Below are 25,156 nucleotides of genomic sequence, written 5' to 3'. Positions count from 1 at the left end.
GGTTGAGGTAGAAACAGTTTAATAGCAAAAGCTGTTCACAGCAGCAAAGCAAAACAAGCAAATTAATTCACTGCTTCCCATCAGCAGGCAGGTGTTCAGCCATCCTGAGGGAAGCAGGGTTGCATTGTATGTACCAATTACTGAGTGACCCAGCCAAAACACTGGGGTTGTCTGTCTGACAGATTTTTGTGAACTAGAGCAAGGCCTACCCACAGCCTTTCAGCAGAAGGGGAGAGTATGGGGATCTGGGGGCTGGAGACAAAACAAATGAAAACAGGTTTGAAGGCCTGTTGTTTGTCAAAAGTCTCTTTCTGAACTTTACTCTTTGAAATGCTAATCACTCTGTTCCACTTTTACTGGCTTTTTGACCTTTCTGTTCCAGAAATGCTTTTACATTCTGCAGGTGAGGGGGCCTCATTTGGTGTATTTGCAGAGGTGCTCTTATCTCAGCATGTGACGTGCTGAGGCTGACCCCTGTTGTGTTTCCTGGGTAGATGGGTACTGTTAACAACACAGTGATTGGAAAACTAAAGCATAAACTATTATTGAGTGGTTTTGAATGTCACTTCTCAGCAAGTTTGGTTGTTTATATTTAGTAGGAGGTGGTTTTTTTAAGAGAACAGCTTGAAAAGGGAGGTATTGATTGTGAGCACTGACATGAGGCTTTCTAGAACCTTGTGCTTGAAACATAATGAGGAAAATAGTAGATTTTTGGCTGGGTGAGGGTAGCAAGCCTGGGGGTCAGTTAAACTAGTTAAGCACCATGCTAAAACAAAGCAGTAAAAACAGCTTCCTCCTCTGCCCTTCCCCTCAAAGAAATCTGGAAAATCAGTGTGTGAACAGTGTTTTCCAAAATGTCTTGTTCTTAGTATTATTGCTCTTCCACTACACAAAAAAAAGTGATAAATGGAAAAGTTTGTGCTGCTTTTTTATGATGGAAAATTTTCAAGTATATTGGATAATGCTGATCCAAAACCAGCAGTACTTGTATCCAGGCAGTTTGTTTTGTCACTTTACACGAGGTTCAGTTTTAACTCAGGTGACTGTTTCTAGGTAAGTGTGTTGCAGTTTCTCTGAATGTCTTTTACTCCATGAATGCTCACCTGGGTAATTTGTTTTTCTTTTCCACACAGATTGAATTGATAGACAGAGTAGATGACATCTACCGAAACACTTCCTGGGACGATGGAACCTTCAATGGGTACGGCATACAGATAGAGCAGGTATTCACTGGTCTCTGCAGTGGGCTTCCAAGTTAAAGGAACATGGTTTAAGCAGCAGTGTTTCTGATTATTTTTTCTGGGTTAGAGCTAAAGTAACAAAATCCTACTTTATTAACTCTAGCCAGGAACACTCTGAAGTAGCATCTTGCCAGTGTCAATGATCTAATATGATTCCCATTTTGAATTCCTTACAGTGTTTGAGATATGAATTTTCAGGGAGAATCTTTCCATATTTGTTCCTAATTCAAAAGTGCTTTTTCTTGCCTGAATATGAGCAAATTTTGTTTCTTTCAGACATATTCATTTATTTCATATTTCTGTTGCTAGTGCTTGGCTTACAAAGCCTGAGTGGGCCTCAAACACAGCTGAAAACACACAATCTTGCCTGAAGAGCTTTAATGACTCCCTTAGACATCATGCTAGTGTAGAGGCTTGTATATGGACACAGGGAATATAGTGAATTCTATTTCTATGATGGTATCTCGAAGTTAGTGCACAGAAATCTGGAAAGCAGCATTAAAAACAGGAGGACTCCATCAGCTCAGCATACTGCAAGAGCTATGATGTGGGACATGGAAACTAATGGTACAAGCCAGATCCCCCTTTGCTGGGAAAAGATCTGCAGTCATAAAGAAGGAGCATTACTTGGGCAGGGAGAGGGTAGAGAACAGGATGAACTAATTCTGGATTACTGGGAAAGTAGCAATCCTTTAACATACATTTTGGTTAGCTAGAACTCTGAAATTATTTGGGGTTATTTATACTGATTGTAATTGTTTGGGGTTTTTTCTAAAAGTTATATGCATCTCAAAGCAGAATTTTACAGTGAAAACTTCTGATATTATCCTGTAAAAGAGTTACTTACAATATAGTTACTTAGGATTTAGTTAGTGTATTTAACTAGCAGAGGCTGGAAAGTTAATATTAGTCATGCTGAGTCTGAATTTTTTTTCCTTACTGATCTATTGAGGCATTTAAAATTACATTGAAACCTTTTCTGTAGCTGTAAAATTGACCAAAATTTGTCTTCATTGTTGTTGCCCTTTTTGACATGTAGATTATCATCCACAATGAGCCAAATCTTGTAAAATCTGGAGAAAAGCATTATAATATGGCAAGAAGTTACCCAGATGATAAGAAAGATGCCTGGGATGTGAAAATGCTGCTAGAGGTAGGTTGTAACCCTTGAAAAATTGTGCTCCTAAACAGAGAATTGCTCATTCATATGGCTACTCTGTAGTAATGGGTGAAAGTCCTCTGCTCCCTCTGCATGATGTGTAGATGTCACACAAAGTCAAACCAGCTACTGTGCCCTGTAGCCTGTGGTATGGGGCTCCCTTGCATAATTACAGAGCAGACATCAATTAGTCTTATTAATGTGGTCTGAGTCAGAAAGGCAGTCCTGATACATCTGGCCCCTGAGACTGGCTGCCTTGTGACCTTCATTGAGTTGTTGTACTTGGCTTTGTCCTCCCTGTGAAAAGGGAAAATGAATAGACAAGTTATGTAAATGAATGTGTACAGTGTGCTTGGGCATTAGTTTAATTTCCTGCAGCTCTGTAGGATGGCTAAACGGCTGCTGTTTTCTTATTTAAGCACGAGATCTAGGAGGTACTCATCCAGCACATAAAATAAATGTTATTATCTATAGAATAATAACAAGCACTGTAAGCTAACAGAGATTTGACTTTTTTTTTTTTTTTTTAAGCAATTTAGCTTTGATATTGCAGAGAAAGCAGCTCATGTGTGCCTTGCTCATCTCTTCACGTATCAAGATTTTGACATGGGAACGCTTGGACTGGCTTATGTTGGCTCTCCCAGACCTAACAGCCATGGTGGCATTTGTCCTAAAGGCAAGGCTTCTTTTTCTTCTGTCCCAGTTGTGGGTTGGAAGCTAGTTTTTGTTATTGATGTTTAATTATTTTTTCCAACTTTCTTGGAGTATATTGTGTCATTTGCATAGACTCTTGATGCCTAGAGAGGCTACCTGGAACAGAGGCTAGACAGCGTTAAGGGAATAAAGTAGGTATTTATTAAAGGCCTTCAAAGGATACACCTTGGGCAGTACAAGAGCCTGGCCAAGGTGACACCCAAGAGGAATGACCAGTCACAAGTTTTCACACTTTTATAAGTTTTGGTCCATTTACATGTTTGGGTTAATTGTCCAGGATTCAGGATATAAAGTCCCATCCTCCCAGATTGATCTCCTTAATTCATTCTTGTTCATACTTCTTGGGCCTGAAGCTGCAGCAGTGTCCTTGGTTCTCAGGCTGGAAAAGGATTGTTTTGTCTAACTAAACTGTTAGGAGGAGAACTTGCTAGCACTTTATATGAAGTTCAGAGTTACATACTAATGCAGTATTGAATCTGGAAAATATGAGAGCTAAAACTTCAGGCATCACTCTAGTAGTTGTTTTTTTGCATAGAAGGGATGACCATATTTTTTGGCTGGAGCTGAAAAAAGCAGGAAGGATAAAAGCCACTAATCACAGTCACTAAGTTGTCTGGTGTGAACAGGCTGTATAGAAAAAAACCTGTTCTAAGGGCTGCTTTGTGTGGATGCATCCTGCAGTGGTTCTGGAATGGCAGATGCTGTTGTCTTGGAAATTTCTGCTGGTTTTGCCTTTACTGCAATACATGAGCTGTTGGAGCTGTGCTTGAAAAATTGAGCTCCAAAAACTGGTAAGAGGTAGGGTCTCACTAGTGAGCCTGTGAGAACAATAAAGCTATAAAGCTGTTCATTTCCCCTGACAAGTTTCCCTCTCCTCCCAGAAGTACTCTGAAACACAAGAAAAATGTTTCTCTATTTTATTGCTCACTCTTTTAGCTTATTACAGCCAAATTGCAAAGAAGGATATCTATCTGAACAGTGGCTTGACCAGCACCAAAAACTATGGGAAGACCATCCTCACAAAGGTAAAAGAGTATCCTCCTCATACGTGTGTGCTGGTGATGTGTGTCATAGGATTGTCACAAGCTTCTGTGCTCTCTCACAAAAGTTTCCATTTGAGTCAGAACTCTGGGGACAAGGATATAGATCATAAAACAAAAATCTTTTTTGTTGTAGCTGACAAGCGGAGTCAGGACTGAATGGAACTGAAAAATGAATTCACTGTGAAGCAGAAATGAGGAAACAGCTAGTGTCTCCTAGGGGCTGTGGTTTCCTAGATATAAACAGGTTTTTGATGTCTGAAGATGAATTGAAATGTATTTTGTTTTAACAAAAGATCCCCAAACAAACAACAAAACCCTAACAAAACAAACCCTCAAATAGAACAAGCAGGCAAAGTAGGAGGTTTAGTTTGAGCCTTTTAATGAAATTCCTCCACCTGATTTTTTTGTGTCCTGAGTAAAGCATATACAGAACAGTATAGTAGACGGGGCTTATTAGTGCTAATACTAAGCTTAATGTATATTGATGCTTCCTGGATTTTTTCCCATACTTTATGAGATAGTAAATGCACAAAGGCCTAAATATGAGCTTTGTCTCACTTGTAAAGACACCACAGCAGTGCCTATGTCTGCCTCTATTAAATCTTTGAAGTTGGGCATATTTCGCTTTTGCTGACTTCTGCTGGCTTCTCAGCTGTGCTTTTCTGTAGTAAGATTATAATAGGAATTTATAATTGATGTGTGGGCTAAAACTTGGCACAGAAACTGTCAAGAAGATAGGGAAAAAAGACAGTAAAGCTTTGTTGTTAGTGGGATATTGACAGAGAGCTCTAGCAATAGCTGTTGCCATGCTATTTGCAATTGTTCAGTCAGCAGATTGGAGTTCTGCCTTAGATTACAAAGGAAGTTGAGTTTTCTGTCTTCCCACTGGCAAAGCTTATGGCTTGGGACAATGGTTCACACTGGTTTCACAGGGAAAGTGCTGCATGGTGTCCACTTAGGTTTAAAAAAAACAAAACCAAATGAAACAGTGAAGCACAGGAGGGATGCCTAGGCAGCTCTCCTGTCTGTGGCTCCCACATTAGCCATCTTTAGACACAGACCAGGGCAGCTCATGGCAGTGCTTGTCCTTCCTGTGCCCACACAGCAGCTGCAGCAGCAGCTCCTCTCCAGAACTGCCCAGTCTCCGTGTGATTATCTTTATTTCTGTGTGAGTTCAGTTTGTGGTTGTCACCTTGTGAGCTTGACACCATCTGTTGGGGAAGGTGCCCTGGGAGGTGCACAGCGAGCAGAGCCAGTTTGGGATCCTCAGCACAGGCAGGCGTCTTGCATAAATGATGTTGGAAATCCATCCCTGTTGGGCCACAATTGCAGGTGTCTTTCCTAGAACTCATGCAGTAGCAGAGTTTATTCGACACTCCTAATGTCATTGTCCATTTAGAAGAAATAATTCTAATGTCAAGATATGTTAAACAAGAGATTGACTAATCATAATAGCTGGTGTTTGTTTGGATTGGGTTTTGTTTTAACTTTTTATGCCTTCCAGCTGCACTGAAGCAAATTTTTGTATTTAAGCATCTGCATTGCCTTGAAAACAAGTTTAAATTGATGTTCTAGGATAGCATTTTGCCTTTACCAGTGATTTCATGTTCAAATCTAGTCCTTGAACTTGACTTTGAAAAGGGCCTCAATTTTATTTATCTTCATTTCTCCCCTTTCTAAAAACAGAAAAATGTTCACAGGAAATTCCCTGCCATCTTGGTGTATCTTAGTATTGCTGGTGGTCTAGAAGTAGCTGGGATCTTCTGTGCTTTACTGCTCAGACCAATTGTTTCCAGCGTTGTTTTTTTTTTCATGTTCAAAAAAGGAGGCTGACCTGGTTACAACACATGAACTTGGACATAACTTTGGAGCAGAGCATGATCCTGACAGTCTGCCAGAGTGTGCCCCCACTGAAGACCAGGGTGGGAAATATGTCATGTATCCTATTGCTGTCAGTGGGGATCATGTAAACAACAAGGTATGGTGGTTTAGTTTTGCATCAACACAAAAGTTTCTGCTATGGTCAGTGACCCTTTGCGTGGCAAATCTATTTAGTTAATGATTCCTGTAGTTTGAAACCACCAGAATGTAATGGATTAGCTGTAAGAAAACATTTACATGCAGTTGCATTCTCTGCAAGATAAGCCCATCTTTGGAATTTGGGTTTCAGTGGAGTTCTCAGATGTCAAGGTGCATTTTAATTACTTGTTTGTAATTAGCTGTGGCCATATGCTGCTACAGGCAAGTCCCAGCAAGAGTCAAATCCAGAATCTTCAGTACCACACCGTGTTGGGGTGGCCCATAGCTGCTGTTGGAGAGGGTCTGCCAGGCACCACAGCTGTGGTGGAAGTTGCCCTGGCAGTGTGGCATTGGCATTGTGCCTGTTGTACAGATGAGAAACCCAGATGAGCAGGGGATGGTTGGCCTGCAGGCTGGTCTGACCTGTGGCTGTGCCTAGCCACTCTGCCCAGAGGCAGCGCAGTCTGTGCCTCTTGCTGTGCTTCACATCCTGTCCTGGGCCTGCTGAAGCCATGGGAGAGCTGGAGTTGTCTCTGAGCCAGACTGTGTGGGGGAGCCCCTGCAGTGGGTGGCAGGGTCTGTTACTGACCCAACTGTTACTTTCCCCTCTTAAAATTTTTCCAAGGCATTAAACTGACAGTACATAGGGAATAAATGCTTTCTGGGATGCCAGAGCTCAGAGGCACAGGAGGGCTATGGCTGTCTTAGATGACAGCTGTTGACAGAAAGGTACACTCAGTGCTGCTTTTTTGCCCTGTGACTCTCTAGATGTTCTCAAGCTGCAGCAAAAAATCCATCCATAGGACCATAGAGATCAAGGCCCAGGAGTGCTTCAAAGAGCGCAACAACAAAGTGTGTGGGAACTCCAGAGTGGATGAAGGGGAGGAATGTGATCCTGGCCTCTTGTACCAACTGGCTGATCCCTGCTGCTCTGCAGATTGTAAACTGAAAGATGGTGCCAAGTGCAGGTGAGGGGAAATGAGCTGCAGCTTCTCTACACAGGAGAGAATGTTGGGCTGGGCTGAAAACTCCTAAAGCCATCTGCAGTGACACAGGCCTCTTTCGCATCTTTAAGGCTGAATGTGTGAGCTCACAATAATGAAAGATTTCATGAAAGGCTTCTATGTTCATACATTATTTTTGTAGCATTCTGTTCTCCTGAGAAGTGTCAAAAGCCACAGGCTTGAAAATTATTATTGTCATTGTTATTACTAGCATTATCATTAAGCAAACTTAGGCAATCAAAAAACATTAAAAATTTCCTGTGCACACTTTCTGTGCAAATACAAGTTTTGTTTGTGTGGGAAGGTGGCTTTTTACACTGGTACATACTGGTAATTCCAGACTGCTGCAAAATGTGTTTGAGGAGACAACACACTGACTGCAGTAAACGACTCCTCTTTCTGTTATTTCTTTTTGGGGTGTTCATGGCCTTGTTGCAATGCAGTGTCCAATCCTTTTTTTTCATAGTTCATCTCTACACCATGTAACATTAGAGAGCTTGTGCAATTCCTGTTGTTTAGCAAGCAAAGCCATCAATTTTAATGAGTGTTTTTGTACTAAGGCCCTTCTTGTGTTAGGTGAGAACAATGAAAGTAAAGACAATGCAGAATACAAAGTAGGGAACCTTTAGGACAAACAGAAAGGGAGAAATGTTTGGGGAATGAAAGGGTGAAAGATCTTGTCCTAAGTTGCACAGCAGGTTACAAGAGGATGATCCAAGTGCCTTGAATAAATACAAGGGTCCCTCTGTTGTCTCTCAGTATATTGTACTTTCTATGTGATTTGACCTTCATGAAGAGTGAGTGTGTATGTAGAAAGGTGGCTGTGGGAGAGGGCAGAGGGGAAAAGGGTTGAATCCATGAGTCAGTCTCCAAGAAGTAGCTTTTTACTTCCTAAACATCTTTTTTCTCTGGCTTTGTCGTACTTATTTTTTAAAAATTGGTTAATATTTATTTCTTTAATTTTCATCTTTCCTCAGTGACCGGAACAGTCCTTGCTGTAAAGGCTGCCAGTTTGAAAGTGCACAAAAGAAATGCCAGGAAGCCATAAATGCCACTTGTAAAGGAGAGTCTTTTTGCACTGGTAGGATACGGTTCTGTCCCCTGTATGTCAGCTAGCCAAGTGCTCCAGGCTTAGTGTCCTGTTCAACCCACTTTCAGTCTAGTGTCCTTTAGTCATCCGGTGCATGTAATTTTAGAGACCCGTTAAGCATCACAATATGCTCTTATAATGAGTTTCATTGTAGTTCAAGAGTCACTTTGTGATTTATTGTCCAGTAGAACATTAAAAAGTTTGGGTTTTTATATTATTTAATTTTTAAATTTTTTTTGTTTCTTTCTCTTAAAAGGAAAAAAAAACCAAAACAGAGTGTGTTACTGGGAGAGGACAAGAATGAATTTTGCCATAGAAAGGGTGGAATTACTGCAATTCTGCTTCCCCACTTGTTTAGTTCCTCCTCATAGTCTTTCTTGGAGGCAGGGAATCAACTCAGAGTGTGCTTTGCCAAGAGGGGCTCCAGGGTCTGCACCTACTGCTTGGTTGCCAGTGTCACAATGCCTGAGCTATTAAAAGCCTCCAGGAGCTTCTGCTGTTTCGCAGAGCAGCTGGCAGGCAGCCTGCAGTTGAAAGTCAAGAACAAATCATTGGGGTTTTCCAGGGATAAGTCTGTATTTCCATTCTTTTCCTTCTTCTGCACACTTAGGTGCTCTGCCCTTTGCTCTAACACAGTCCTCCCACTCTGCTGACTTCCATCTGCAGGGAACAGCAGTGAGTGTCCCCCTCCGGGGAATGCTCCGGATGACACGGTGTGTGTGGACATGGGGAAGTGCAAGGATGGGGAGTGCGTCCCTTTCTGCGAGAGGGAGAAGAACCTGCGGTCATGTGCATGCAATGGTGGGTGACACAGACTGAACTGAAATGGGACTGGGACTGAAATTCGTATTTCATCTCTGCTGCTTGGAGAGTGCTGGCTTCACTGTGGGCTGGCCTCTTGGAGGGCTGAATTTGTGGTTTCTGGAAAAGTTTAAACTGTTGGGTTTTGTCAGCCGTTCTCTGTTTAAAAAGGGAATGTGAATGTCCTCCTGTCTTCTGGTGGTTTGGGTTGAAGACATTAAGGTGAGACTTGGGGTCTGACACTAAAGGAGAGGACACTCTTCTACCTTCCAGCTCTACCACAGATGGACAAGAAGGTATTGTAAGGCGATTCCAACCGACCTCTGGATCCAGCATCTGGCAGCGGAGTGTACTGGCCTCCAGCAAGGAGTTAAAGAAAGATTTCAAAGAGATTAAAGTACCCTGAGAATATAGAATCCCCAGCTTCATTCTCCTGCTAACCTGCCTGCCATATACATCTGCCAGTGATTTTTCCTGCTCCTTTGCTGTCCATATTATTCCCTAAATGTGGGAAAGCAGCTGGGAGCAGGATGAAAACTTCACAGGGGCAACACAAGTTACTGCTGTGAGCCCCACTGTTTGAGGTGGAAGGCATAGCCGAGGAGACAGGTGCCTAGAGGACTCAGAGCCCATGAAATATTTAAATTTGTCCTTTTGGAGGTGCTTGGAACCTCTTCATTGCCTGTTGTTTCATGCAGTGTTGGGGTATCAGCTTGGAGAACTTGGTCCCACTGTACTCCTTAATATGTTGCACAGGGCATGTGATTGAATTTTAGGATCGATTGTCAGAGTGCCTGAACTTGGGTGGCTTGGTTCTGCTTTCCCTGCAGGGAGGCTGGTCAGGACTATGCTCAGACAGGAGACACATGGGGTTGTGGGTTGCAGGTGACTCTTTGTGCTTCCAAGGAATGAGTTTGCTGCTTTATTTCAGAAACAGATAATTCCTGCAAGGTGTGCTGCCGGGACGAGCAGGACAGGTGCACGCCATACATGGATGCCAACGACCAGTTCCTGTTCCTGCGCAAGGGGAAGCCTTGCACTGTGGGGTTCTGTGACACAAATGTGAGTGCACCCAGCTCTGCTCTGCTGGGGATCCGAGTCCTCAGGGAGGAGGACCGTGCTGGGAAAGAGAAGCCAGAGCGTGAGCAGGGTTTTAAGTACCTCTTCACAGGGTAAATATTAAAGGGTGTTGGTGTTCTGCAGAGACCCATGCAAGGGGAAGCTGTTACCTTCTGGAGCTGCTCATTACCCCCTCTGCTGCTCCCCATAGCTCAGCCAGCTGGCACCCTGCACAAAGGAGGGGACTGAGTGCTGCTGTAAGCTCAGCTGGGTTTGCAGCACTTGCCTTTCCAGTTGTTCCCGTTAGCCCAATTAATTTTTATTCCAATAATTCAGGTCAGGGAGCAGTCACATGAAAATCCAGCCGGCAGTATCCAAAAGGGGCAGTGAGCTGTGGCAAGGAGACTGGTGGCTTGCTGGCACTCAATGGCCTTTTCCTTGGTACAGCTGCACAGACACCTGCAGACCCCAGTGGTTAGAGCTAAACTGGGTGCCAGCAGAGGTGAATTTGGGAGGGCATGTCCCAGTCCTTCTGCTGGCAGAACTGGAAGATCCACTATATTAAACCAGCACAGCCAAATCTGGATGGGAGTTTGTCTGTAACCTTGGTCTCCTGAGAGCTGAAGTCTTCTTTGTGGAAAATGGGAACTGAGGCTTCCAGTGTTTAAATCTCTCCAGAAATAATAGTTTTATGTCCACTGAGATGGGTGAAAGATGGAGTGGATTTTGCATGTTTCAAACAATACAACTTGATCTGATTCAGACTGCAGTCAAATTGAAGCTGACCTGATAAAATAGAGGCAGTAAAAATGGACTGCTGCTATTGGACATGAATGTAATTCTGTATTCAGAATATAAGTGAAGTCATGCTGTGTCTGTAGTTCTCATTTCATTGCTATCATTGTAACTCCTTCTCCAAGAAGGCAGTACTTAATACTTGGTAGCATAAGATTATTTTGTTACTTTTGCAGGGCAAATGTGAGAAGCAGGTACAGGATGTGATTGAACGATTTTGGGATTTCATAGACCAACTCAGCATCAATACTTTTGGTAAGATACCTAACCATATCATTCAGGGATTTTTGAGTTCATGACATGAACCTCTAAAGCCTCAGGGGGAGTTAGCTGCCTGGATTTATACCTGTGTGCAAGGGTAGCTAGTAGCAGTGTTTGTGATATATCGAAGTATATTTTTGCCTGAAGTTTGACACTACTGATCTCACCTTTTAAAGCTGAAAGGATGGGGTATTGTTTTGAATATTTATACTCCATTTTTTTCTAGGCATCTTCCAAGCTTGTGAAAGGGACGATAGCTTCTTGTCTGAATATCAAGAACTAGGTCAATTCAAGAAAAGGAAATAACAGTCAGTCTCTTTAGAGGTCAGCTAGATTCAGCAGGGTATAAAGTGGGCCTCTCAGTGGTATTTAAATGTCAACTGACTGGAGGGGAACACTTCCTTTCTCTGTCATTTAAGAAAACCAGGGGTCACACACCTCAAGCTGTGCCTGTGCTGAGTCACTCCCTGTGACTGAGTGGGCCTCCTTGGTCTTGATCCCAACTGTGCAACCCAAGCAGGTGTCACCTCACCCCAGGTGTCAGCCCCAGTGTCTCGCTCTGTGTTACTGGCACCAGAAAAAACCTGTGGTTAAGCTGGTGCTGTGTTATAAGCCCTAAACTGTATGTGCTCATGGCACCACTGTGCCTGCACAGTGCAATTGTCTGAGCTGCAGCTTTCAATCTCAAGTTTCAGAGACAAAGAATTGTTTCTTAGGTAACTGATAAAGCTATTTAGCCTGCTTGGATAGAGGCAGTTTTTGAATCTTTGACATTCAAATATTTTGTTTGTGGAGGCAAGTAGAGATCACATGACTGTTACATCAGAATTTGGTAATGGACTTGCAGTGTGTCTTGTATAGTAAGAGGGGCAGCTTGGCTGGCTTAGTATAGGCTGTTCCAAAACAACCCATATTCAATATTACAGCCTCACAGTATTTCTCTTCAGAGAACAACAGAGAAAAACCTGTTATTGTTACTGTTATTGTACTGGATACAATTTTCTAAATTTTCTAAAGTTCTTTCATTTTATCTTCGCTTACTCCAAAGTAGGCAGCCTGTGCTTCTCTGAGCAATTCTGAGGCTTCACTTGCCTGAGCAGTGGCTGCAGAAGGGAGGGATAGATGTGTGTGTTCATGAAACTTTATTTGGAATGTAACTGACAGATGTGAACTGGTTTCACAGGGAAGTTCCTAGCAGATAATATAGTGGGCTCTGTGCTTGTCTTCTCCTTACTGTTTTGGATTCCTCTCAGCATCCTTGTGCACTGTGTGGTGAGTAAGCTGTCTTTGAGATGACTGCTCTGTTGGATTTTGCTGTGAGAACACCCTTCATATGTGAAATGGCAGATGGATGTGGGAGAAAATGATGGGAAGCTTTTAGCAAACCCTGGGGGGAAATCCAGCATATGTAAGGCTTACTGCTCCTTCAGTAGGCAAAACTCTTGCTAAACTCTGCCAGGCTCTGGCAGACCCAGTGCTCCCATGACTATTCCCTGGAGCCTTTCCCATTCTTTCCCAGGCAGATTTTCTTTCTCTGCCTTCTGAATTCTACCCAAGTATAATTTTGGTATTTTTATGATTAAAAACAAAGTCTTCTGAAGCCCTGTGAAAAAATGACACCCATATTTTGAGAGGAGACCCAGAATGGAAAGTGATCTTAGTTGGTCTTGGGTGGATGGGTAAAGAGAGTCAAGCTTATAGCCACTGGGAGTGTGGACATGTGGTATGCTGGTGACAGCAGTGTGGGTTTAGAGCAAAGAGAGCACAGGCACTCCTGGGATGAATGGGAAGGCATGGGAAGTAGGGGAAGGAAAAAGACCCCCACAAAGTGCTGTGTCCCCGCAGAAAAAATGAGACTTTGCCATAGGGAAATTAACTTTCTTACTTTGTTCTGTGTTTTTCAACAGGACAAGAAATTGGACAAGCAGTATGAGGAGAACACAAAATCCCTGTTTTGCCCCAGTGTAAGTTGCTATCTAAGTCTGGATTGGCAGAATGCTGTCCCGTGTGCTTTGGAAAACCTGAACATCAGGTGTCTGCAGAGTATTTACTAAAAGAGTAGTAAGAGAGAGCTCCAGAGCCCCATGCTGCAGAGGGGTGAATGCATGTGAGGAGAAGCTGGTTTCTGAAAAAGCCTCTGTTCACTCTTACCAAGCACTGCAGCATGGCAGGATCTGATTCTTCCTTCTTGTAAGAGCTGAGCCTTGTTGGCAGAGCCCCTCTGGTGCAGCAGAGAGGGGCAGGAAGCCCTCTGGGGCTGGAAGCCACTCTGCTCTGCAGAGCACAGCTTGACCCATGTCTGGCATCCCCTTGGCACAGCACACGCGGCAGCACCAGCCACAGGCTGCTTGTTCACAACCAAGTGGAGTCACTGAAGCATATGGCTCAAAAATCTCTGCAAAATGCAGTGTCTTTGCTGTAGAATGGCTGTTTGCAGGAGTTGGCTTCTAGCACCCAGATGTGCTATAGCCTTCCAGTTGCTCAAGGGGCCCATCAGTAGCACTTCTCACCTTGCAGATCCTGAGCTGGGAGAGGGAAAGAGCAAAAAATTGCCAAGATAAATTTTAATTACAGTCCAGCACAGGGCACCTTGTGACATAGTTTTGGGTATCCTTTCCTGTGCTTTGACAATCCAGTTCCTGTTAAGAACTGAAATATTCAGTTAAGGAAATGTTGTTCTGTGAGGGGAAGGAGGAAAAAAGCCTTGCAGAGCTCTTCTTTGTACAACCATTGGAGAAAGCATACTGAAGTTGGAGACCACTGAGACAGTGTGCCTCTGTCATCTACTGTGACAGAACAGAGGGTGATCTTAGTTCAAGTGCCCCATAGTTGTGCCATGAGAAAAGTTATCTTAGTGCTTCTTACCTGTATTCAATTGAGAAAATCCCAGAGGCAGGAGAGCACAGGTATAGCCAATGGTCTCCTTGCACCAGCAAAAGTTTAACGAACAGATTTTGTGTCTTTTGCATCTGCTGAGGATGGAGCAGCTGGGAAATGGTAGCAGGTAAACATCTCAGCCTTCCCAGTATTAGCATTTGTGGAGGTCCTTGGGGATTTCTTTTATGCCTAGAGATCTCTGGATATTTTCCAAACCATGCTGAAATAGAAGCAGACATCAATGGACTTGAATTTAATCAGGATTGCAGATTTTGGTTGTGATGACTCTGGTCCCTGCAGTCTTTGACCCTGTGTTCAGTGCAGCTTCTTGTACATGAAATGATGAACTCTCCCAAGTTGGAGGACTGGAATAAGCTATACCTTGGACCGTTTCCCTGTACTGAGCTCTGTGTCATGTGGCTTGACCCTGCATTTCCAGTCCTAGGATTTGCCAAAGCAGTTTGGGCCCCAGGAAGGAAGAGCCGAGTCATCAGCAGTGAGGCTGTCACCTGTGGAGCTTTATGCAGAGGAGGAAGCAGACACAGAACAACCTTTCTGCCTTTAGGGAGTGGCATGGGGTAGCCTTTAAGCTGTTCTAACAGGAGTGCAGCTGCTCCTCGGAAAGTGCCTCCTCTCTTTGAAAAATGCTGCAAACACCGAACCCAGGGCTAGATGCTGGTTGCTTTTGCCAGTGATGTGGCTGCTTGTGTCTTGCAGAACGTGGAGATGCTCAGCAGCCTGGACTCTGCCTCCGTTCGCATCATCAAGCCATTCCCCGCGGCGCAGGCCACGAGCCGGCACCAGCCGCTGCAGCCCCTGACGGCCGCGCCCGCCGCGCCCGCGCCACCCAAGCAGGACCACCAAAGGATGGACACCATCCAGGAGGACCCGAGCACCGACTCACACATCGATGAGGATGCCTTTGAGAAGGACCCTTTCCCAAACAGCAGCTCGGCCGCCAAATCTTTCGAGGACTTGACAGACCATCCTGTCATTAGGAGTGAGAAAGCTTCATCCTTCAAACTACAGCGCCAGAACCGAGTGGACAGCAAAGAAACAGAGTGCTAGTGTCCTGCTGCCTTCTAAATGTATGACTCGTGTCTGCAAAATAAGGATCTGAAACCATTTCATTTCTATAAATATAAATGTATGTACATATATTTTTGTGAGGGAGTGGGAGAATAAGGAAGTGACCTACTGCAGATGCTGGTCATGTGTATGACCTTCCTTAAACTACATTTATTAGAGCATTGTATCTTTTAAAAAGGAAAATCCAAACTAGAACTGGCTTGTTTTTGAAGCTTTTTGGATTTGTTTTTCTATTTCCTTGACCTTTAACATTTCCTTCAACCTGTGGTGCAAAACCAAATATCCTGATGGATATTGGATTGTGTATATCAGCCTTTTTTTATATTTTAATATTTTGTAGTCTGACAGCACTGATAGACAAAATTAAGGGGCTTTTAAAACCAAAATGAACACTGCAGTATGTTCCATAATAGAGTATATAATTTAGCATTTTAAGGTACGTGTAACCAAAAGCCTGAGCAAATGCCTTGAGAACAGAGAGTAATGAAACAGGTAAAAATACAGTGAAATGCATCATCAGAATAAAGATACTTAAGATGCCCAACTTCCATATAGATAAAAGAATCACAGAGGCTGTTAAACCATATATGGTGCATGAGAAATGCTCCTTTAGCATGAAACTGCTGCCTCAGTTGTGAGGCCGTCTCGTCTTGGTGTCTTTTGTTGGGAGCTTCCCACTCTGCACTAAGGTTTGTGTGTTGCAGGTGTCTGGTTGGAGAAAGTGTAAAGGAAGAAATCAGTTATGCAGATGACATTTTAAACTGCTGTTTACAGCAGTTTTGGTGCAGAAATGTTTCTCCAAATTTTAAAATAGGCAACACTATTGTTGAAATGTTGAAATTGATGAGCTCAGATTTCCATGGTCTCTGTGGCCTTTGGAGGCTCCTACTGCATGAACGATGAGAAAACATCATGCCATTGCAGGGGAGGCATTTGTTTAAAAACACTTGTGAATTTAGTAAAGAAATAAACCTTTGTTAAAAATTGCAGGGTAAGAATAAGGAGGAGATTTTGTGAATACAGATTCTCACATGTGTAGTAAAATGTGATGTTAAAAACTGGTAATTGGATGGTGTCTTCTGTACACCTGGAGATCTGTCAGGTGAGCTGGGAATGGTACATGAGCCTTGTTTTAGCTTAGTAGCAGATGAACTGACATAGTGGAGTCATAAAGCAACTGTCCTGGTAGTACAGCAGCACCTTCATTCTGCAGCTGTTTTCTCCCACAATAACCTATTGATAAATGTGGCCAAGGGCAGAACCATTTACCTGTTACAAGCCTGGACTCAGCCACAGGGAAACAGCTGTGGAGAGCCCGTGTTTTAAATGTGAGAGAAAGGAACTGAACCTGTGCTGTAAAGTTGTGTGAGTGTTCCCTCTCCTCCACACCCAAGGATACTTGTTACACTTGTACTTGAACGTGTGCCTTATGGTATTCCTATCTGACTAGCTGTTAGGTTTTATATGCTGGTTTTGAACTTTGTTTGGGGTTGTTTGTTTTTTGTTCAGGTTTTCTTTTTTTGATTCAGTGCAACGTACATGTGTGAGGAGTTAATTTAATTCCCAACGAAGTAAAAGCTTTTTATATTAAAAAAAAAAAATCACTTAAACAAGAGCTGTTTCTATGCAGTCCTTTTCTAAAAGATCTCCATGCTTTGGTTGTCAAAGCCTGGGTTAAAAGTCTGGCATGCAGCCAGGCAGGAGCCAGGACTTCCTACTGCTCCTTGCTGAGCTCAGATGCTGCAGAAGCCAGACCTGGGCTATTGATAGTGCTGACCTGCACCGTGAGGGCTGCCTGCTTCCTGCCCAAGCTGGAGCTGGTATTGCCATGTGTTCTGCAGATTCTCCTCAGTTCAGATGATGACATTAATGCCTAAGGGAGGGGGGTGTGCTCAAATGCCTGTTCAGATACCAAATCTGTGAGTACACGTTCTCAGCACAAAGGTTTTTACATACCAGGTGAATACCATGCAGTGGCACATTCTTGGGAGCATGAAAATGGAGATTTGGAGCAGGCCTTGGAAATCAATGAATCTATCCCCCAAGCCTGAGCTGTATTCCAGAAGCTGAAAGCAGTACTTGCATGGTTTGTTCATAACATCTAAGGCAGGAAGATCCACAGTTTCCCACTGGGACCCCGTTTTGCTGTTCAGCCAGTCTTTACTGTAAGCATTTATTACAGAAAGGATAGTCCAGTTTAATACTCATAAATATTTATACATCAAACTCACTTCTGCTTTGGCTCCAGGCACAGAAAATGGAAAAATAACGACTTAGGCTCCAGTTTATAACACTGTTACACAGCAGATGACAGTAAGTAGATTCCTTAATTATTTCAAGAAGCAAAGGCAGTCTAATGGGACTAACAGTGCAGGACAGCATGAGAGCCTCCCATTATTCTCTCACCCCCTACATAATAAACACAGCTGTTCCATATCAACATAATTGTTAATACAGCCCAGAATTATGGAGGGCTTATATCTGCAGTGATAACACTATTTGGTTTTTATGCTTGGTTAGTTGTATCCTCATTTTTGCTGCTATCTGGCTTGCTAGACAATCATTTCCCAAACCATTTTTTCCATACTTGTTGAATTTCATCTAGGTTGCAGGCAGTGCTTTTTTTGGTTTGTAAAGGCAGTTTTGTAGTTTGTGTTCTCTTGGCCAAAACCTGCATAGTCTGCAGTACTTACATGAGTTATAAAATTATTTTAACAACTCATTTGAAAGGTCTTCTTAACTTCATGGCAAATGACATACGGTATAGCTTTATCAGCAGAGATGCAGATCTCTTCTAGTAGTTTCTCCAAGCTCGTGTATCACCATGCCCAAAAACATGCACTGGTCTGAAACCTGTGCCTATACAGAAGAGTTGGGTATAAAGAAGCTGCTGCTGGTGCCAGAGTAAGTTAAATTTTAAAAGCCCTGCTCTAAACTACTCTCTTTCACTGCCAAAGCAAAACTTAGGGAACTGCTGTTCCTACTGTATTACATCCAAATAAATTAATTTGGACTGACACTAATGGCTCTTGACAAACTCCACACTACTGTCTCTTATGAGCTCCTCTGTGTTTAAAGCAAGATGGTATTAGTGCAGTCCCCACAGCTCAGCAAAGCCAGGAACTGCTCAGGGCAGCCTCTTGTCTCTTGGCCACAGAGCAGCTGAGACTCATTTTCCTCTGAGTCCTCCAAGGAAAGAGCTACTCATTCCCACAGCTATCCTGGCAACAGCAGCATGAAGAAAAACCACCCCAGGACACACCCTAAGTGGTCTCACCTTTATTCTCCCACAGACCAAGAGAAAGGGACAGAGAAGAGCACTGCTGGGGACTGCCCAGTGCCATGTTCCCTGAGGACACAGTTTGCAGCATGCTGCTGGATAATGGGCTGGCTCTGTCTGGGTGGCTGCCCCGGCTACTCCCTGCAGGGATGTCACAGAAGACTGGCCTCGGGGTTTGTGTGGTCCACATCACGCCAATAAGGAAGCAGTGAAGGAAGAGCAGACAGTTTGTTTTCCAGGCGTGACCAAAGCTGAGCTGCTACAAAGCTGTTGCCTTTTGTCGACAGATGAAGACCATCAGACAAATAGGAAGAGAAATCCTACAAGGGAGGTTAAAACTATATATTAGTGTATTTCCTACCTGCATAGAGATGGTTTTCAGTAATTCTTCAAAGACAGCTGGTAAACTGGTTTTATTTTTCACTGTTTATGTTAAAATGTTAAGAAAATGTTCTGATGGCCAAAATCACTCGTATTCATCAGTAAAAGATCATGGGATTAAGTGATGCAATCAAAAGTCAATAGTCTACTGCATCAGGGAGGGCAGGGAGGAAGAAGGTTCAAACTAGAGTTGTCTGCAGTCTCCTATGGATGAGTTTGGGTATTTGGTCAGAAGCATCAGCAACACCCTTGTGCAACCAGATCTGAACTTGAAATTAGCCCAACACTGCAGAGTGGGTTGGACAAGAAACCTCCAGAGGTCCCTTCCAACCTAAACTATTCCATGACTCAAGTCCAAGGAAAAGGCTATTTAGATATAATGTACTCAAGGGGATATTTGCTAACCAAGTACCATGGCCAGGTTGAATAAAGCTTTATTTCTCGTTGCCAAATATGAAACACTCTAGACTGGTTTTTTCCTTCCCTGAAGTGAAATTTGGATGTATTTTGTATCATTTCAGTGATAATGCAGCACCACCAGTTCCTCTGTGCTAAATGATGCATTTCACAATTCATGACAGTTTCAAGTATTTCTCATTTCATCGTACCTGATTCTTCTGCATCAGGGTCCAGAGGTCGAGCACGTCCGTGCCACATTCCCTGGCGACCTGGACACAGGCCTGGGCGTACTGCCCGGTGGTGGCATTGCAGCGGTTCAGTTTGTCACCTACCAAGCAGGAACAAAGAAAACATCCAGCAACTGCCACTGATGCAGCACAATTTCAGTCTTCTGTGGCACACACCCTGTGTATCAGGAGTTAAACCTGCAGACATAACCAATCACAAACTAAATCCAAAGCACAGCAATGCAAGTGGCTGGAAGCTACAGCTTGTGAAGTCTTTTTCAGGACATCCTTTGGTTCTGAGTCACTTGAAAATGTCTCTTTTGAAGAAATGCATCGGGTTGAGAGAAGCAACAGCAACAAGCAGACAGTGTAATTCTGCTGCTCACAGCTCTCATCTTCTGGCAAGCTTCAGGTCAAAGCAGTGCTTAGATTTAAAACTCTCTTCATACACCTGCTAAGGCAGGTAAAACAGAGTTAAGTAAATGGAAATTTATTTACAAGCTGCCTTCTGCTTTTTGTCTGACTTCACATGCAACTGTTCCTTGCAGTAGTCCTCTTTCTACTTTTGCCACCTGAATGAATGCTCCTGTGAACATCACCATCCTCCTGCTTCCCATTTCTTCTTTGCTCTGGTATCTACCTGACAAAACTAGAAACAGGCAGAAAATTTCTCCTTGATACTGGAGGGCAGATGGTCTGATATTGCTGCTTATTGTACCCACAATACTCCATTTGTGGTCCATGGTCTGAGATCACCCTATCTTTTGTTCCATCCCTAGACAGTACTCTCTTTTAGACAGACAGTGGCAGATTCAGTGCTGTAAATTCAAATTTCTTCCATCCCTACCCTATAAAAAGGATGTTTTTAAGAGGAAAATGGATTAACATTACAAGTGCTACTTCACAGCTGGAAGCCAGATAAGCAGCATTTGAGGTGTGCTCACATGACATCCCATCAAAGCCTCCTAATGCAAAATCATATAATAATGGCATCTAATTTAATGCAGTTTAAACTTAAGGTCATCTTCAAAGTCTTACAACTTTGATTGAAAACATGACTCAGGATATGCAACACCACCTAAATCATAGAAAAGCGTGCCAGCTCTGTATTTACCTGACCTAACTAAAAAGATTTTTATAAATATGCAAGAACTGGACAAGGTGTCCCAATAGAAGAGAACATGCTCTCAGGAGGTATAAACTGTCACTGCTGGAGTCAGTGAGATTATGGCAATTTCCACCAGCTCAGTAACACAAGGGAAGTAGTGCTACTATGTCTCTAATTTTAGAGTTAGCTTAAACAACATAATGGGAAATCATTTTACTACCTTTTTCTTCTTTTTCAGGCACTTTTATTAGCATCCTTAGAATATGATATTCTCTGGTATTGTTTTTTTAACTTTAAATAAACCTAGCTGAGATATTACTGCTTATCCAAACAGATGTGAAATCTGCTGTACCTAGTAAAAAATTTTATAAGGCACACAATGCCAACATTTATTCCATCTTTATTATTCTGGAAGCTGCTGGGACACGATGGAATCTGCCTAGGAGATGTTGACAAACCCCATGTTCTTAGAGGGCAGCCACTTCTGTCAGTTCTATGCATTAACAAATCAATCAACACTCTGGGAAGGATGTTTGTACTTACTTGGTAGTTACTCCATGAGCTTGTCCAGAAGTTGTTTAGTAAAACAGCAGCCCTCTTCCAACAGAAACAAGTCAGAGAACATGACTGCAACATGGCACATGTGTGAAGGAAATCACCTGACAACCTGGGATCTGTCACTTATACTCCACTGGTAAAATGCAGGAATTCCACCCATCCTCATCATTACCTTACCTTTGGCAAGACATGCCTTTTCCCAAGCTGATTCCTGAAGAGGTGGTGGTGTTATCAAAATAATCCTGTCTGCAGTAATGTCTACTGACTTCAGGTACTGCACCATGCTCTTCAGGTTGGCAGCATACTCCTCCAAAGGAACATGTTGCTTAGGGTTCAGCTCTGTGAGGGGTGCAGCACATGCATCAGTGGGGCTGAGCTCCCTGCAGGTTTCTTACACAGAATAACAGGACTTCTATGCAGTTTGGCCATGGACATTCATTTCCAGTATGCAGTTCCCCTCAACCATGCATTTGGGAGGTGTGGTAGGAAAATTCTGTTCCTCAATACCCAAAGCAGACAAATCGAGAGTTTAAAAACAGCATTTCCAACAGGCAAATAAGGCACAGGGGAGAAAAAGCCTCAACAGCTGGGTTTCTTTAAGATGCTTTTTTTACAACTTCTCATCTTAGTATCAGAAAGTATGATCACCTCAAACCTCGCCTGAACCAAAACCTGAGATTTCCAATATTCTTGGATGCAGAGAAAATTTTGGAAAGTCCCATGGACATGCAGTCAGTCCTTCATGCACTGATATTGTCATTTTGGTTAGACTGCATCCTGCTATGCTCATCTGAAAGAGTATCCAAATGCTACCTTCCCTCCTTTCCTCAGCCCATCTTCTGAGAACTCATCAGCCTCCTTTAAAGACAGAAAAAACAGCTGGATGCCCAACTCCAGTTTTAGGCAGCTGCTACACTACTAACTTGAGCACCCTGAATTTACTTTTTTAGTATTAAAACTTCGTGACAGGGAGAGAAATCACTGCATGGTTTAAAAACAAATGAAATGACTGAAAACCAACCTCTGTATAAAAGAAAAGAGAGCAAACAGTTCCTGGAGAAGTAGCAGGAAAAGCCTGTGAAATGTTCTGTCTATTCTGCTAAACTGTAAAACCATTTTAAGAGAACAGGTCACAGAAAAAAAAAGACAGAAGGCAAGCTACCCTACCTTTCAAAGCACTGTCATTAGCTCCAAAGAAAATGGTAACTGCAACAATACTGTCAGCACTAGTACTTTCATTGATCAGTCTTGGAAGAACCAATTTAGCCCATCTGGTGTTGTACCCCGAGATCCCGCGATTCACAACATCACATTTTCTGAAACGGAAACACATATCAAAAAGAACATCTCTTCTCTGTCCACCAAAACAAAACTTGGGAAGCTTTGAACCATTCTGTTAGGTCATCTGCCTCTATCCCTGTCAGGAAAAATGAGAAAACTCACCTGAGTTTTCAATGGAATCGTGCTTTGAAAGTGCACACACAGGCTGCACATGTAGTTACTTTCACCATGGAACTAGAACAACAATCCTGACAATCACTAAAGAATTTTTAATTTCCACTCAAGCTTTGAGTGGAAACATCCAGTGAGTATTTCCACCATCTCTGGGCATGCTGCCCAGAAGGCAGTTCCACTTCACTAAATAAATAAATGTCAATAAATAGACAAACATGTATTAACTGTTGTTGGTTTTCATTTAGAAAAGCTGCATGCGTTTCTGCAAGCTAGAAATTACTTTTGAAATTTAAGCTCTTACCTGACCAGTCTCTCAGCAAGGTATGCCCCCCAGCCGTTTTCCTGGAAGGAGTACTGAAAACAAGGAAGATGGTTAGATCCTCACTGGAAGAGCTTGTTCCCCAGAGCTCAGCCCCACCACCGGCACCTTCCCATCTCAATACCTTTTGTGCATGGCCTCTGGCACTGCTGCTGCAGTGTTTTCTCCCTCCCTGCCCTGTCCCTCTGAGGTCAAGCAGTCCTGGTTTTACCCAGGCACACCACTGGCATCTCAGACAACACAGGGCTGGTACCTCTGGAGGGATGGACCCTGTGGTCCCTTCAAAATCCAAACTGACTGCTGTCGGTCTGTAGTTTCATTTTGGCCAGTGAGGGTTTGCTGTATCTCTGTGGTATTTTTCTACTTTGTTTCTAAGATACTCACATTCTGGAGAGCACTCAAAAATCCTCTCTTCATGCTGCTTTTGAGTGTGGTTTGATACCTACCTCTTCCATCAGTGGAAAAACTAATTCCTTCTCCTTATTCCCACTGCTGCACCATCCTCTCTGCTACAATTCTGCACAGTGAGTCGGCTTAGACACCCATCTCCCATTAAAGATAAACTTGCTCTCTGGTTAGTTACTTTTTCATCACAGCAGCTCTGTGACCCACCACACCACCCAGGCACCAGGGACCCAAAATCAACGCTAAAAAGCTGGTGCTGCCTCGGAGATGTTCACCAGGCCGCGGTGCAGTCACGTCAGTGGAGATCCTGTCTGCGGGCTGGGCGAGCAGGGACGCACCAGCAGGGCAAGGGCAGAGTGCGAGGGCCCTGCAGACGGCACGGGCTGGGAGCCCTGGATGAGAAATGCCCGCGACACCAGAACATCCCAAGCTACACCTTCACCCTCGCGCCCCTAACACAGCGAGCCCAAGAATTTTTGTGAAATGGCTCCAAATCTCATAGAGGCCCACCAGGCGCGAAGGCCCCTGGCACAGGCTCACGGCGCGTCCAGGGGGGTGCGAGCCGGCCACGGCCGCCGGACGGGCCCTCTCCCGCCGCTTGGCACCGGAGCTCACAGCAACGCCGGGACGCTGCTGCGCCGCCGGCCTCGGTACGAGGAGCCGGGCTGGCTGGGAAGCTCCACATGGGAATTGCGGGGCCGGGCGCGGGCGGGCGGGCACTACCTCAGTGATGGAGTCTCCGAAGAGGAGGACGCGAGGCCAGCGCAGGAGCCGCCCGCGGGCTCCCGCCTCCGCCAGCGCCATGGCCGCGGCCGGACATCCGCCGGGAGCGGCGGCGGGAGGAGGCGGCGGCGGCGGCGGCCTCGCCGCTTCCTCTGTAGCGGGAAACGGGGCGGACCGGGGGAAGGCCGCGGTTACAGGCCGGGTTCAGGTTCAGCCCCACTCAATCTTTTGTCGCCTCTTTAAAAGGCTCAGTGGCGCAGGTGCGCGGGGAGGGGGCAGCCGGGGACCCACCCCTCACATACCCCTTGTGCTGGCTGGAAGCGCTTCCAAAAGAACGCGCGCAATTTTATGGTTTTTATCTGTTTCAGAGAGACCTCCTTCTTAAGAAAATGCAATTAGCCCAGTTAAAAGACTTCATAACTACTTAGCTTGCTAACGACACAATTTGGGGAGGAAATTGTCGCTACTTTTGTTAATACTGCTCATACATTAATTCCGCTAATACTACTACTACTATGAAGATCATCCGGTGCAATTTTAATCAGCTGACAAAAGGAGGAAATAAGCGTGTACAAGACAGCTCTCTTGTAGGAAACGCAGGTTCTGTGGACATTTTTCAGCATGACATTGTCTGGCAACAGCTACCTCAGAGCATTAATCACACTGTGTTCGGAATTCTGTCCTGTGTCATGCAGTTTCTGATACTCCGTGTCCCTTTTCCCAAGCCGGGTTGGTCACCGACTTAGGGCAGATGGGGCTGTCACGGGTCATAAGCACCCACTTCTCCGGCAGGCGGTGGTGTTCTTCTGGTCCAGTTAATGCCATGGCAGCATGCAGGCTTTTAAAGCTCCAACTAACCTCACCATGCAAACGTGGATTCCATTTTCAATTGTGTTCAAGACTCTTTTGACTTCAAGTAGATACAAATGTGCAGGCAATCACTTCCTCCACAGGAACAAAATTATATGTGCAAACTCAGTACATCCAATTTATCCTCCAACTGGCTTTAATATTCAAAAATACAAAACTCCATTTAATCTTTGTAATTCTGTATCAGGTTACGAATTATTTCTCATATGTGCACATAAGAGAACATAAGCACAGTTTGCCTGATTTAATTGCACCTAGATGCACCAATACAGTTGTTAT

The 25,156-nt window shown here is 43.9% G+C and overlaps 2 protein-coding genes across 2 annotated transcripts in view; one reads left to right on the top strand and one right to left on the bottom strand.

The window, feature by feature from the left end:
• The window catches only part of ADAM17 (ADAM metallopeptidase domain 17), a 36,706-nt gene extending 18,424 nt beyond the window's left edge, over nucleotides 1-18,282 (top strand). Inside the window, exons 7-19 of the mRNA XM_005521872.3 lie at nucleotides 1,134-1,223; nucleotides 2,281-2,394; nucleotides 2,932-3,076; nucleotides 4,051-4,139; nucleotides 5,983-6,135; nucleotides 6,945-7,144; nucleotides 8,158-8,261; nucleotides 8,937-9,071; nucleotides 10,003-10,133; nucleotides 11,102-11,180; nucleotides 12,370-12,458; nucleotides 13,094-13,150; nucleotides 14,781-18,282. Of these exons, the coding sequence (XP_005521929.1) occupies nucleotides 1,134-1,223; nucleotides 2,281-2,394; nucleotides 2,932-3,076; nucleotides 4,051-4,139; nucleotides 5,983-6,135; nucleotides 6,945-7,144; nucleotides 8,158-8,261; nucleotides 8,937-9,071; nucleotides 10,003-10,133; nucleotides 11,102-11,180; nucleotides 12,370-12,458; nucleotides 13,094-13,150; nucleotides 14,781-15,131 (1,737 nt within the window). The 3' untranslated portion in view covers nucleotides 15,132-18,282. The remainder of the gene's footprint in view (nucleotides 1-1,133; nucleotides 1,224-2,280; nucleotides 2,395-2,931; nucleotides 3,077-4,050; nucleotides 4,140-5,982; nucleotides 6,136-6,944; nucleotides 7,145-8,157; nucleotides 8,262-8,936; nucleotides 9,072-10,002; nucleotides 10,134-11,101; nucleotides 11,181-12,369; nucleotides 12,459-13,093; nucleotides 13,151-14,780) is intronic.
• A 134-nt stretch (nucleotides 18,283-18,416) lies between these two features.
• Nucleotides 18,417-24,142, bottom strand: IAH1 (isoamyl acetate hydrolyzing esterase 1 (putative)). The gene is made up of 6 exons (XM_005521873.3): nucleotides 24,008-24,142; nucleotides 22,862-22,914; nucleotides 22,273-22,421; nucleotides 21,283-21,444; nucleotides 19,422-19,540; nucleotides 18,417-18,752 (listed from the first exon to the last, which is right to left on the bottom strand). Exons 1-6 carry the CDS (start codon nucleotides 24,086-24,088, stop codon nucleotides 18,585-18,587), a joined length of 732 nt encoding a protein of 243 aa, XP_005521930.1. The 5' UTR covers nucleotides 24,089-24,142; the 3' UTR covers nucleotides 18,417-18,584.
• Between the last annotated feature and the right edge of the window lie 1,014 nt (nucleotides 24,143-25,156).

Source organism: Pseudopodoces humilis, chromosome 3 (assembly GCF_049639895.1).
Source record: "Pseudopodoces humilis isolate 2021_Gansu_Grassland_sample_001 chromosome 3, ASM4963989v1, whole genome shotgun sequence".
Taxonomy (NCBI): domain Eukaryota; kingdom Metazoa; phylum Chordata; class Aves; order Passeriformes; family Paridae; genus Pseudopodoces; species Pseudopodoces humilis.
This window is presented reverse-complemented; position numbering and strand designations above follow the sequence as displayed.

What these genes read in the sequence shown, in the direction of transcription:
- IAH1 (XM_005521873.3), bottom strand. Translation starts at nt 24,088, where the DNA reads ATGGCGCTGGCGGAGGCGGGAGCCCGCGGGCGGCTCCTGCGCTGGCCT. An exon ending in TCGGAGACTCCATCACTGAG is followed by an intron (nt 22,915 to 24,007) that starts GTAGTGCCCGCC and finishes CCTTGTTTTCAG; the next exon opens with TACTCCTTCCAGGAAAACGG. An exon ending in AAAGGCATGTCTTGCCAAAG is followed by an intron (nt 19,541 to 21,282) that starts GTAAGGTAATGA and finishes CCTGCTTGGTAG; the next exon opens with GTGACAAACTGAACCGCTGC.